We start from the raw sequence: 12,286 nt of genomic DNA on the forward strand, positions 1-12,286 counted from the left end.
CCACTCCGAGAGCCGAGGGAGGACGAAGGTTTCTCTAGTCAAAGGGTTTGTGACTCACACGACCTCATCATCGTAGTCGAACCCTATCAGATAGTTTTCCTCAAAAGTCCTAATTCTCATCTAGCGCCCTTTGAACGACGGGACATGCACTACGAGAATCCTCTCCTTCGTTAGCAAATAGATGGAGATGTTGTTGAACTCGTGAACTTCATTGGTTCGGAGGACCCAGGGGACGAATTGCAAGTGCTCCTCGCGATGGATGTTGGTGCACCATCCAAAGAAAACCGCCCTGAAGGACATGAAGTCCTTCAGCTTGTCAAAGCAGTTGACGATGGCTCGAAGGGCTATTCATGGGAGGTTTGCCCACTCCATGACTAGCTTTCTCGAGACTCAGTTGGCTAAAGGGCAAAAAGAGAAGCTGACTGAGCATGGATGATATGTGAGGGTTATGGCGGTGAATTATGTATTTATATGCGGTAGATTAGGCTGGTTTTAGGAGGTAGAGGCAATGGTTGCAATTTTCGATGGGATCCTAGGTGCTTTGGTGCATGCGTCGTATGCCATTATGGTGTCATACTACGACGTGGGTACTCTTGAGGCATTATGTGGTTCCACATCCTTTTGCCACGTGTCACCCCCAGATCTCGTGGTTCTCTCGTTGTGTAGACGTGACATGCACTTTATTGGTCCTGTGTGTTAGGACGCGTGTCACACTTTGATATGTCGTATGTGCGATCACGTGGTACGACGTGCCATGGGTTTTTCAACAATGTGCCCTGGGTGCGGGGCATATATATATATTACCCATCCCTCTTGTGGTAATTCTCTCCTTCACCCCATTGTGCTCTTGTTCTTTTGTTGGCCATCTCCCTACTACTACGTAGACACTTCGAGTCGACTGTTCCTCGTTTCTTTTGGTACTTTGCTTATTTTCCCCTTTGGTAGAATGGCGAAGCCCAAGCTTCAACGTGCGAGTAGTACGACTCCTTCGATGCCGTACTTTAGAGCTAGGTGGTGCATCGAAGGGCACATTAAGTCCTTAGTGGAGAAAAGTTAGATGCGCGACACCGACAAAGCCCAGTTGCCTTCACCCAAAGAGACGTTACTGCAGCCATGTGAAGGCGAGGTCGGTGTCTTCCTCGAATTTTTCTATGTTGGCCTTCGCTTCCCCTGGATCTCTATGTTGACTGGCGTGTTGAATTGATACGAGTTGCAGATCCAGTAGCCGATGCCGAATGCCATTGTTTGGCTTTCTGTCTTCACGTGGGCCTTGTGTTCATAGGGCTAGAAGCCCAACTATGCAGCTTTTGCGTACCTACACTTCGCGCACTGCCAGCCAAAGAAGCTGGTGTTAAATGGCGAAGAATTCGCTGCGTCGTATGGCAGTGTCATCTTTGTTCCCCTTAATGGCGTGCAAGCACCAGCGAGGGCCCAATGGAATCGATGGAGTAACAACTGGATTGATTTCTAGTTCTAACATAGGGTTCCCTAAGGCTCGATGTCCTCAAACAAGCAAGAAAATCCTATTCCGAAGGAGGCCATCAGTGAAGATGACAGATGTGGTTAGTGCAAGGCTCCAGACCATCTCTACTATCTTGAAGCAACTCGACATCCGTGACCTTGTCGAGGAGTACTACACGGCCAGGGTTAGCCCGTTATCCTTCGGCTGGAAGTTTGATGTGTCGCCTGCATCGTCCTCGAACACCCTTCAGATTTTTAGGCGTGCTAGGTAAGTGTCTTCGAACGCTTGATGCCCCCATTTTCTTTTAGTGTAATATTTCAGCTAATCATTCCTTATTTCAGGGAGTATTAACGAGATCTACGCGGAGGCATAGGTTCTTCTTGGGCCATATATGTGGTGCGAGCATGTGGCGCTAACTTTGCGGGTGAAGGGTGGACGGATTAATCATGTCATGGATAGTATACCCTTGCCATACGGGCCCCACTCTCTGCCCCCCCGAGGTTGCGCGAAGGTGAAAAATACTAGATGCTACTAGTGATGATGCGTCCGCTTCTGTTGCTGCCACGAAGGCCCCCCATCGAGGCTCTAGATCGTGCAATGAGCCAGGACCGAAGAAATAGCAGGATGTACCCATCATCGAGGGACATGGTAATAGTAGTGGTGGCCTTCCCCCAATACTGGCCAACGATGGTGATGCGATGACGACCTCGTTCACCCCCAAGGCTTGCGGCAAGTCTTGTGTCACCGCGATGCCCCTTACTTCTATGGCTTCCCCTTCACGTAAGAGCTCCCATGTGGTTGACGATGATGAGGAGGATATTGGGGTAGACGCTGCCATGAACTCACCCCTGTTGCGGCCCTTGAAGGCTCTATCACGGATCCCAAAGGCTCTGTTGTGGATCCTGTGGACTCCCAAGCGAGTCTCAGAGAGTATTCTAATAGATGATGCTCGCTCGAATGCGAGTGAAGAAAATACTTCGGGTACCCTCCTTATAATTTTATTTGATTTTCCCATTATGCATGATCTCATGTTTGGCTTGTTCATCAGAGAGCGTCTCTCCATGCCATGCTTCCCTGCCAAAGCTAGGCTTAGGGAAAGGTAAGTCATTGATGGGGACTCTGGGGATCCCTCATCCGAGCGGTAGCACCTCCACCTCTGAAAGTTTTGAGTGCAATGACCTTTTTGCAAGGCCATCTACCTGGTAGACTCTCATCACGCTCGGCAAGTTATTGAACAAAACCCCGGCCAAGACGATGGTGATACACTATGCCCTGGTGACCTGATCGACCCCCTTTTTATGGCACAAATGAAGGTATCGCTTCTCATGTTTTATTTTTTACCGTCATTTTTCCAATGCTAACCTACGTATGGATTTACTATAGGGTTTGGTTCTGGTGTAAGGTGCTCAGACAGTCATCGACCACATGGGGGTTCAGCTTGGTGAAGTTAGGTCCAAGTGTTATCGCACTGCGAAGGAGGTTAAGGACCTCTGGGCCAAACTGGAGGAAGAGCATCAGTCGCGGCTTGCCTCAGAGGGTGCCCTCGAGGAAGAAAAGAAAAGGCGGTGTGCCTCAGATGATGCCCTCGAAGGGGAGAAGAAGCAATGATGCACTTTAGACGCTGCACAGGAAGAGGAGAGGAAGAAAAGGCTCAATCTGGAGGTTGCTCTCGAGAAGGAGCAAGGCTAGGTGCTTGCATAAATTGCCGCTCTTGAGCATGAGAAGGCGGTGAGAGAGGAGTCTGCTATCGCCTTCGATCAAGAAAAGGCAACCCTCGAACGGGAGAAGACAGCTCTAGAAGATGAGTTGGCCGACCTCACAAAGAATGCATGTGCCACTTTCATCATAGTGTCTTAGTTGTTCAGCGTGCTGGGATTGGTTGATACTCCCCTCTTTCAGTCGGGTCTGACCTCTGAGGTGCTCTCGAGTGGATCGGTTAGGTCATGTCTTTCTTGAACATTGGCGCATACACCTTTGGTGACTTCTGCGTTGGGGTGTCCATCAAGACTAGTTAGATGCTCTAAGGGCTATTGGTTGTTATCACTTTGAGACCCTTGGTGCAATAGACTACGAGCTCCTTACGAGGCTGCCTTGAAGTCTGCGGGTTATGGAGTGAAAACAGTTGCTCTTACTTTCTTCGACAAGTATTGGCGTACCCCCGGCCAGGCTAAGATGAATGAGTCAATATTGGAGGAGCCCAGGTGTGAATTTCTCATCCTGGTTTTGCCAATATATTTTATTAGGTCCTAGGATAGGTCGTAGGCTAGGGCCTCTGCTCTGCTCTGATTTTGTAAAGGCTGAGGTCTTTGTTGGCCTTTTGTAAGGGAACCTTTTGGTAATGGAACAACCTTCCATCGACTTTGGCTCTTAATCTTTCTCTTTGCTTTTTTTAGTGTTTCAAACGCACTATCGAATGCGATCCTCGTCCTATTTTTAGGCAGGAGAAGACTCTGTCATTGGGCCCCAGTTCGAAGAGGATTATGCTGGACGAAATGCCTTTGGCGATGGAATACAAAGGTCTTTATATGCGTTGTCCAACATGGCAGACGTTTTTACCTCAGTATCCCCAAGGGATTTCAAAGACTATTACCGCTGGAGGAGGACTATTAAGGATGACTCGGATGCCGAGGCTCGAGTGTTTTGGAGAACCTTTGATAACACAATTTTAGAGGCTTGACAAAAACGTAGATGAGCTCAACCTTTTTCCATGCCAGAGCTCCTCATACCAAAAGAGGAGCATGTTTATGAAGATGGGCTTGCTACGACCAAAGCCTTGATTGTGACTTCGTCATTTGAGTCCCTTCATTCTAGGAGCTGGTCCGACTAGGCAATAAACCCAGCGGCTTCATTTGATGCGAGTCACGGCCTCACCTTTCAATCGGCCTACAATCGCAGGTATAAGGAGATTTCTTTTCCAGTGATCCTTCAGGATCTTGGGCCAGACCCCCGACCTCTTCGTAACGTTGTAATATTTTCTATTAAATAATGTGTTGGCAACCATGGAGACCCTGTGATTTTATGTGAGTTTTTGAGTGATTAGTATTTATAACTCTTGGGCCCGTTAGTGTTTAGGAGTTGACCTCGTACATGGGTACCGACCATTTGTTCATTATGGCCAAGTTCGTAGACACGAGCCCTTTAGAACCCTCAGGTTCGACCCTTTGGAGGAATCGACCCACTACATGGGTATCGACCCTCCGTTTATTATGGGAAAGTCCTTAAATGTCATCCCTTCAGAACCCTTAGGTCCAACTGGCTTTTCGGAGCAATTGACCTCATACGTGGATATTGACCCTATGAGATCGTGTGATGAAAAATTGGTTTGATTGATGAAATTGGCAGAGCAAACATTTGGTTGATGTTCATGAGGTGCTAAGATATGCTTATGTTAGCATGTTGGTTTTACTTGGAGTTTTCATGGTGTTGTGTGAACTGATCTTGAGTCAAGTTAGGAAGGACTTGTGCTCGTACTTGATTGTTGTTTGATTCATGTGCAGGTGTTGCTCGAAGGCAAACGTTATCGATGATGGATAGACAAACTATGTTCAGGGAGGAACTGAGGTTCGACGACTAGGTTCAGGAGGAACTGAGGTCGTGGTGATCGAGGATGTCATGCGGAATGTTTGAGCTGAGAAAACAATGCATATGGAGACAAGGCTTCGCGATGGACGCAGGAGGCGATCTGATCGTGAGAGGACGTGAAGACTAATTCGTGTTCAAGTCAAAGCAGGCACGAGGGAGTCGTGTGGTGGCTGAACTTGAGACAAGAGTTAGTGTCGGAACGGACTCTGAGTTGGTTACGTATATGCATGTATGCATGGGAGATGTGCATGCATGATTACATAAGGGTTGTTAGCTAATTAGCTTAATTAGCTGAAGTTGTTTGTCCTTCTGTGATTAGAAGAGGATAGAGACCAGATTGAATACGATAGGTAGTTGTAGTTCAATTCAGTCACATTTGTACGTGCGGCTACCCTATAGATAGAGAGGTATATTGTATTGGGTAGGTAAGCGTAGAACAGGGCAACACAATGCAGTAGAGAGATAGAGAACTCGAGAGAGAGCTATTTTGGGATTTTGTGGAAATCCTTATTGGATGCTTTGGAAAGACATCTTGTAAACTTATCTATGCGACGGAAATCAAGTTTCGTAAGTTAATGAGTTGCTGATTCAGAATTTTCTCTCTGTTCTATATTCTGCATGCTCGGTTTTGATTTTCAATTAATTTCATGTTTCTATGAAGTTTCATCTTGGTTTATCCAAAACCTTGCTAGAATATCTAGTGTTTGATTTGAGAAAATTTCGAGTGGATTTGGTTTGATCTCGAGTAGCCTTTTGTCAACTTGACTAGATTTTGATCTACTCGACTAGATTTTGATATACTCGATTCTGATTGACACAGTCTGCTTCGACTAGGAATAATTCTTGATCCACATATCCGGTTTACTCGATTCTTGTGGAGTTAGTTTCGTATTTGAGTCTAGTTTCTGATGACCAAAATTGAGAAAAATTTGACCAGAAGATCTTTCTCTACATCATTTTTACTAGAGCTTGTGCAATCTATTTCGAGTGGAATACCGAGTATAAATCGAGTTTCGATTTTGGTGAGTTAATTTTAGTAATTTGGTTTCTGCAATCATTCACCCCCTCTGATTAGGTATTTTGCGCATATTCAATCCTTTGGAACCCTTAGGTCCGGTCGGCTTTTCCGAGGAGTCGACCCCATACGTGGGTATCAACCCTCTGTTTATTATGGGTGAGTCATTAGACGTCAACCCTTCGAAACCCTTTGGTCCGGCCATCTTTTCAGAAGAGTCAACCCCATATGTGTGTATCAACCATCCATTTATTATGGGTGAGTCCTTAGATGTCAACCATAAGGGAGACCTTAGACTACTATCCTCTTTTGTTACAGTTGAGCTCCTTATGCATCAACCCTCTAGGGCCCTCAGGCTTGTCTGGTTTTGGAGATGGCATGCCCTTGGACTTCTGCCATATGTGAGTCCTTGGATTATCACCCTTTATCACACAAAGCAGAACTGCGCATTCTTATTCGGGTAATTAATTTTCATTCTTCTAGGGGTACATAAGGAGGTTGCCTTATTAAAAACCTTGCACCCCAGATTAGGGTTTCCCCTTCAAGGAAAAGAGTACAACTTCGAAGATATTTACTTATATATTTTTGTAGAAAAGTAAAGGCCCTAGCTAATCCTACATATCCTAGCGGGGTGTACGAAAGCTGGTCCTTAGACTCAGTACTTGTGGAGCGAATCTGCATTCCACATGTGAGTCAGCATTTCACCACCTAAAGTGGCTAGGCGATAAGAGCCTAGCCGTTGGGACTCCGTTGGGATATTTCCCACCATTTTGTGGTTCAGCTTGTGTTGGAGTACCAGGTCTCTAGGCTGGTAGGCTACGCTATCAATTTTTTTACCGAGCCAGCGCTTGGTCTCCTATTGGTACTTCACTAAGTTAGTGGCAGCCGTGAGATGAGTCTCTTCCACTCGATCCTTCCACAATACTTCATCGTCTGTGTCGGTCAACAAAACCCTTAAAGACTTAACCCGTGCCTCCTCCAGGGTCATCGCCCCATCCCCGAATAGCAGACGGAATGGTGTGGAACCCATATGTCTAGTAAGCGTTGTGCAGAGAGACCACTGAATCTTCAGCAACTCCTCTACCCATTTTCCCTTAGGTAGTCCTACCAGCTGCTTTGCTACCGCCGTTGAGATGCCTCCATTGGTCCTCTCGACTGCCCCATTGGATTGCGGATGGCCCATTGATGTGAAGCATAGCTTAGTGCCCAAGCTATCGCAAAAATGCCTAAACAGTGTGAAATCAAATTGTATTCCATTGTTGATGGTCACTTCTTGGGGGACCTCGAATCAGCACATGATATTTTTGCCAAAAGAAGTGTTGAACGTTCTTTGCCGGGCTGCAGGCCACTAGAGCATCTTTGGGCCACTTTTAGAAGTAATCTATAGCTACCACTGCATAATGTAGGTCCCCAAGTGCTCTAGGGAATGGACAAATGATGTCAAATTCATGTCATGCTTGCAACCACACTAGTGAAATGGGCTGGAGCACTACAAGAGAAACACCCCTTTTGCAACGCATATATGCGTTGCTAAAAGTCCAAATAACCGTTGATAAGGTCTATACCAACACATTTATTATCCGTTGCTGCAACTGGCGTTGCAAGGGTTTATTACAACAGATATATAAACGTTGGTAAATATGACATAAAACCGTTGCAAGGCTGCAACGGATGCATTTGCTTATGCCAACGCTTCTATATGTTGGTGTATTTTGTAGATCAATGACTTTTTTAGTCTTTTCCAACAAATAAATTTGGACTATTGCAACGCTTATAGGTGTTGCTACCAGCATTTATTCATCTAATTAATTTATATTTGGAACACAATAATGAGAAAGTCATATATGCAAAGATTAATCACAGAAACAAACAAATCCTCAAATGGCTAGTAACAAATGATTCATTGCATTACATAGATTACAATATCCAAATAGGTTTCATGATAGAAATTCAACATAAACAACATTTCCTATGGGTTAACTACTAAATTTGTTAGTCTCTGAAATTGCCGGCACTCTCCACCTTGCATCCAGCTCGTCATCAACAGTATCACCAATTTGCCTTTTCAATCTACATTCAGAAATCAGAATGCTTTAGTGCCATGGTTGAAAGAAAGAAAAATCTCATTGTGAAGATAATAAGAGGTGCACATACCAAAGTTGCAGGCCAAGCAATATGGGCTCCTAGTGCATCACCCATAAACTTGTAGTTTTTATATGGCCGTACCAATACTTCATCATCTGCTATAATAATACTGACACGAACTAACAAAAATTGATTTCCTATGTCCACACCATCAAGTTTCTGTGTTGGATCACAACTTTGGACAGTAGCAACGGCAACTTTTTTACTTTGACTTTTCAAGCTCTTCAAAAACACTGCAGTGCCGGCCTAGTGCACATAAAAGATTAGTGAATAAAATTGTACAACTGAAATTTTTTAGTTATAATCAACATAAGCAACAATTAATATGAAACTCGTTTGTTATGAACGAAAGTTGATTTTCATACCGCCATTGAATTGGTTGGTAATCTAGAGCTTGTCCCATGCTGTTGTTTCTACAAAAAAATGGAATGGACTATCAGTCTACCGCTAGGAGAATTAATTATATGTTTAAACTAAATAGCATAAAGTCTAGAATTTGGTATACAGTAGCATGCTTGGCTGCATAGGCTCTTTTTGAGGTATTATTTCCCTGAAGCGAAAAAAAGAAGGTCAGACAGAATTGAGTAATCAAATTATCAAAAAAATTGCTCACAACAGAAACATTGTTGCTAAAAAGAATACCTGGTAATGAGAACCTTCACGATTTGAGCAAAATGAAGGTGTTTCCAAGTCTGCAACCTGATATGTAGGCTATTTTACTAACTGCATGTTACATAAATAATCTTAATAATGGTAAAATAAAGAACTGGTACTAGTCACCTTGTAGGTATTAGTATTCTTGTTTTTGTCCAAGCTAACAGTATCTTGAAAATGTGAAGCCCTGGCCTGTGAGGGAATCATAACGACCAATCAGTTAGCGCTTGTTTGATTGAAATCTTATTTTTTTTAAGTAGACCATAAAGTACTAACATTGTGTGTTTCAGTAAATTCTCTGGAGGCTCGCAGCCTATTGTCATCATCAGGGGCATTATTTTCCTTGCTCTATGTATAAATACAAAAATCTGTTATGATGGATCAATTTGATACTGAAAGAACGATAGATTCAAGTAGTATTGATGTAAATTAACCTTTTGTGCAACATAATATTTTTTTGCTTGTTGTGCAATGTCATTCTGTATCATTTACCTTTTGTTCTATATGAAACAAAGGTCAAGATATCATTAACTATATATAATATTAGTTGTAAGCAATGAAGAGGTTGGAACAGTATGTCAGAAAACCTTGAGTGCAGTAGAATATTTGTTTGGCCGCTGTAAATCCTCATATTCATCATCACTTTGCCACCTCTGTAGTAGATAAGAATGAATTAGAATACTTCAACATAAACTCTGGTTGAAAAGTTATGGCAGTCCCATACTACTGTATCGTTATGGCGTTCAATCATGCTAGACTCTAGACTTTCAGGGTGACATTACACTCTCTGTAGATAGGGAAAAAAATAGGACTTACACCTGATTATCAAAAAGAAAGTAATGTATGTATCAGAATATTTTATTATTTATTCAGAGGGTTTCTTACTTTTCTATTCGAATTTAGCCCATCAACATAGATAGTTTCTTGAGCTGTATGCACAGAATCATCTAAGCTCCTCTGTAGCATAAATTCGAACTGTTAGTACAAAAATGGTGAATAAGAGACAAGTTCTTTGAAATTACCTGATCTACTTGTCTTTCTTCTAAAGATATTGTTTTTTGTTTCAATTGAATGATAGTAGCATCTTGATTCTGGACATGCTTTTGGACCTTTTCCAGTTGAAGTCTGAGGGATTGAACATCTTCACTTGATGTCGGATCCAATGAAGTTAGATTTATGTTCTTAAAGCGTCGTGAATTTGACAGGTCAAACACTTTATTTGGATTTGGAACTAGGCCCAAACCATGAACACGGCCTTGCTTTTCTTCTCCTAATATCTGATTCAATGCATCTCCTTTCCAAGCAATCTTTCCCTGACTAGTGTCCGCTAAATCTGGCTGCTCTTCTAAAAGCTCCTTCAGTTCGCCCTTGAGATATCAACAATGTAAATTAATGTAATGTAGTAATAATCAATGTGGATAAGAAAATATTGATCATTTATTGTTAAATACCACATGTCCATTTATATTCTTGTCACTTTTGGGCTGGTGTGTATGGATGAACACAACGGCTCTGTGAGGGACCTTCTTTTCAGGATCTCTTTGCCTCTATATAAGACAAGGTTGAATATCAAGGACTTAATAATCATTATGTATGTCGGAATGAAGAACAAATGCACATAATTGCAGCTGTACATAGCTTACCAGCTCTTCTCTGTTCCGAGCAAAGCTTTTTGTTCCAGCTGTATGCGTCGACTTCTTCTTTGCGCAATTTGTCCTGTTTGTCTCACTTATTTCCTATGACAGAATAAGAAACTATATTGATCTTCTTGAAAAGCTAATATGCTGGTACATGATAAATGAAATATGTATCCACATATACCTTTGCCTTTGGGGTCATCCAATTGTTTACAAGTGCAATCCACTGATCCTTAATAACAACACCTTCTGGATAATTGCTGCAATTAACTTCCAGACTCTTATTCACATCAAAATAGAGTGACTTCAGATTTGACTTATGCTGCCTCCATCTCTCTCCAATAGTTCGTAGTATCCACTTTTCCATGCGAGAAGGGTAAAGGAATCTCATCTGTACACAAGTAACCAAAATCATGCAGAGAAAGAAAAAAACGAAAAGCAAGGTCAAATTTGAAATTTGGCAACAATGTTTAACGATATACCTTCACTTGCTTTAGTATATCCATCTTATTTTTTTGTTCATTGCTATTTCTTTCTCTCTTTCCTATTAGCAGTTTCCAGTCCCTGTAGCTCAAGCTACACAAGCAACCATTCCTAGCGACTATGCCAAGAAATTTGCCTGGAACACCAGCTTCATCTCCAATTGGCTGATCGAGGTCATTACAGGCTACAACAATTCTGAGACCTTTGGGAAGGCCCCAAATATCTTTCAGTTTGTTCCTCCCATGCCTTCCTCTTTCACCATTCTCCTCTGTCCAATGTTTCATTACCATGGAAAAGAAATATTCAATAGTATGTGGCACAAAATACTATCTAATAATTACTATTTGATTGATCAGCAGTTACCTTGGACATTAATCTCAACATCATCATCACCATCTGAAAAGTTTTCTCCAACACCCAGTTGGAGTTCAGAAGAACCAATGTCTTGTTGAGGAATTCTCTCTTGCTCAGTATGCTCCTCTGACAAATATTCATCTTGGCTCTGGATAATTCGATTTCTTTTACCCCTAGTTATCATTTCTGTTGCACAACGGAGTCAAAGCTCTTCCATAGTTTGGAATCAGCTGGATGCCGTAGAGCATCGTCCTTGATCCGTTCTTTATCATGCCATCGGAGGAGAGGTGCTGTTTCTTTACACATAAACAGTCTTTTCAGCCTCTCTTTGATGGGAAAGTATCTCAATACTTTCCTAGGTATTACTTTCCTTCTTTCCTTGTTTGTTAGTTTAGTTTCAGGTTCCTTATCTTTCCACCTAGAAGCCTTACAGGTAGAGCAAAAATCATCACTTGCTTTGTCTTTCCAAAACAGCTGACAATTGTTTGGGCATGCATGAATATTTTCATAGCCCAGGCCAAATTTAGAAATAACTTTCTTAGCCTCATAAAAATTTTTGGGCAATTGCTTTCCATTTGGAATTGCCATGTGCAGAATATCAAGCAGATCACCAAATGATTTATCTGACCATTTATTCATGGATTTTATATTAAACAAAAGCATGAGTAAAGATAGCTCTGATAACTCACATCCTTGCCATAAAGGTTTATCTGAATCTTTAACCAGTTTATAGAATTCTTGAGCTTCTGAATTTGCTCCATGTACAGGTGGATTTGCACAATCCGGGCCATCTGTCATAGGAATGTCATCATAAAAATGTCCAAATGTATCATTAATCAATTGATGCATGTTGGCATGTCTTCCAGAGTCATTCTGAGACTCTGGTTGCTGATCAGCAGTGTGTTGGACTGAAGGCTCACCATGAAAGTCCCATTCATCATAATTCTCAAGTAT

General features: G+C 42.4%; 2 protein-coding genes across 3 annotated transcripts; both read right to left on the minus strand.

The window, feature by feature from the left end:
- Positions 1-7,949: 7,949 nt before the first annotated feature.
- On the minus strand, positions 7,950-9,422 carry LOC133910023 (uncharacterized). Of its 2 annotated transcripts, XM_062352545.1 has the most exons (8): positions 9,293-9,422; positions 9,135-9,206; positions 8,985-9,050; positions 8,847-8,903; positions 8,710-8,754; positions 8,570-8,617; positions 8,214-8,450; positions 7,950-8,129 (listed from the first exon to the last, which is right to left on the minus strand). In XM_062352545.1, the coding sequence occupies exons 1-8, from the start codon at positions 9,344-9,346 to the stop codon at positions 8,109-8,111; spliced, it is 600 nt and encodes a 199-aa protein (XP_062208529.1). In that variant the 5' UTR covers positions 9,347-9,422; the 3' UTR covers positions 7,950-8,108. The 2 variants fall into 2 exon arrangements, with proteins under 2 accessions (XP_062208529.1, XP_062208530.1); XM_062352546.1 differs by lacking the exon at positions 8,847-8,903.
- A 14-nt stretch (positions 9,423-9,436) lies between these two features.
- Positions 9,437-11,025, minus strand: LOC133905852 (uncharacterized). The gene is made up of 6 exons (XM_062347633.1): positions 10,680-11,025; positions 10,502-10,594; positions 10,310-10,405; positions 9,881-10,225; positions 9,744-9,815; positions 9,437-9,511 (listed from the first exon to the last, which is right to left on the minus strand). Exons 1-6 carry the CDS (start codon positions 10,908-10,910, stop codon positions 9,437-9,439), a joined length of 912 nt encoding a protein of 303 aa, XP_062203617.1. The 5' UTR covers positions 10,911-11,025.
- Positions 11,026-12,286: the final 1,261 nt, after the last annotated feature.

This window comes from Phragmites australis, chromosome 2, assembly GCF_958298935.1.
Source record: "Phragmites australis chromosome 2, lpPhrAust1.1, whole genome shotgun sequence".
NCBI lineage: Eukaryota > Viridiplantae > Streptophyta > Magnoliopsida > Poales > Poaceae > Phragmites > Phragmites australis.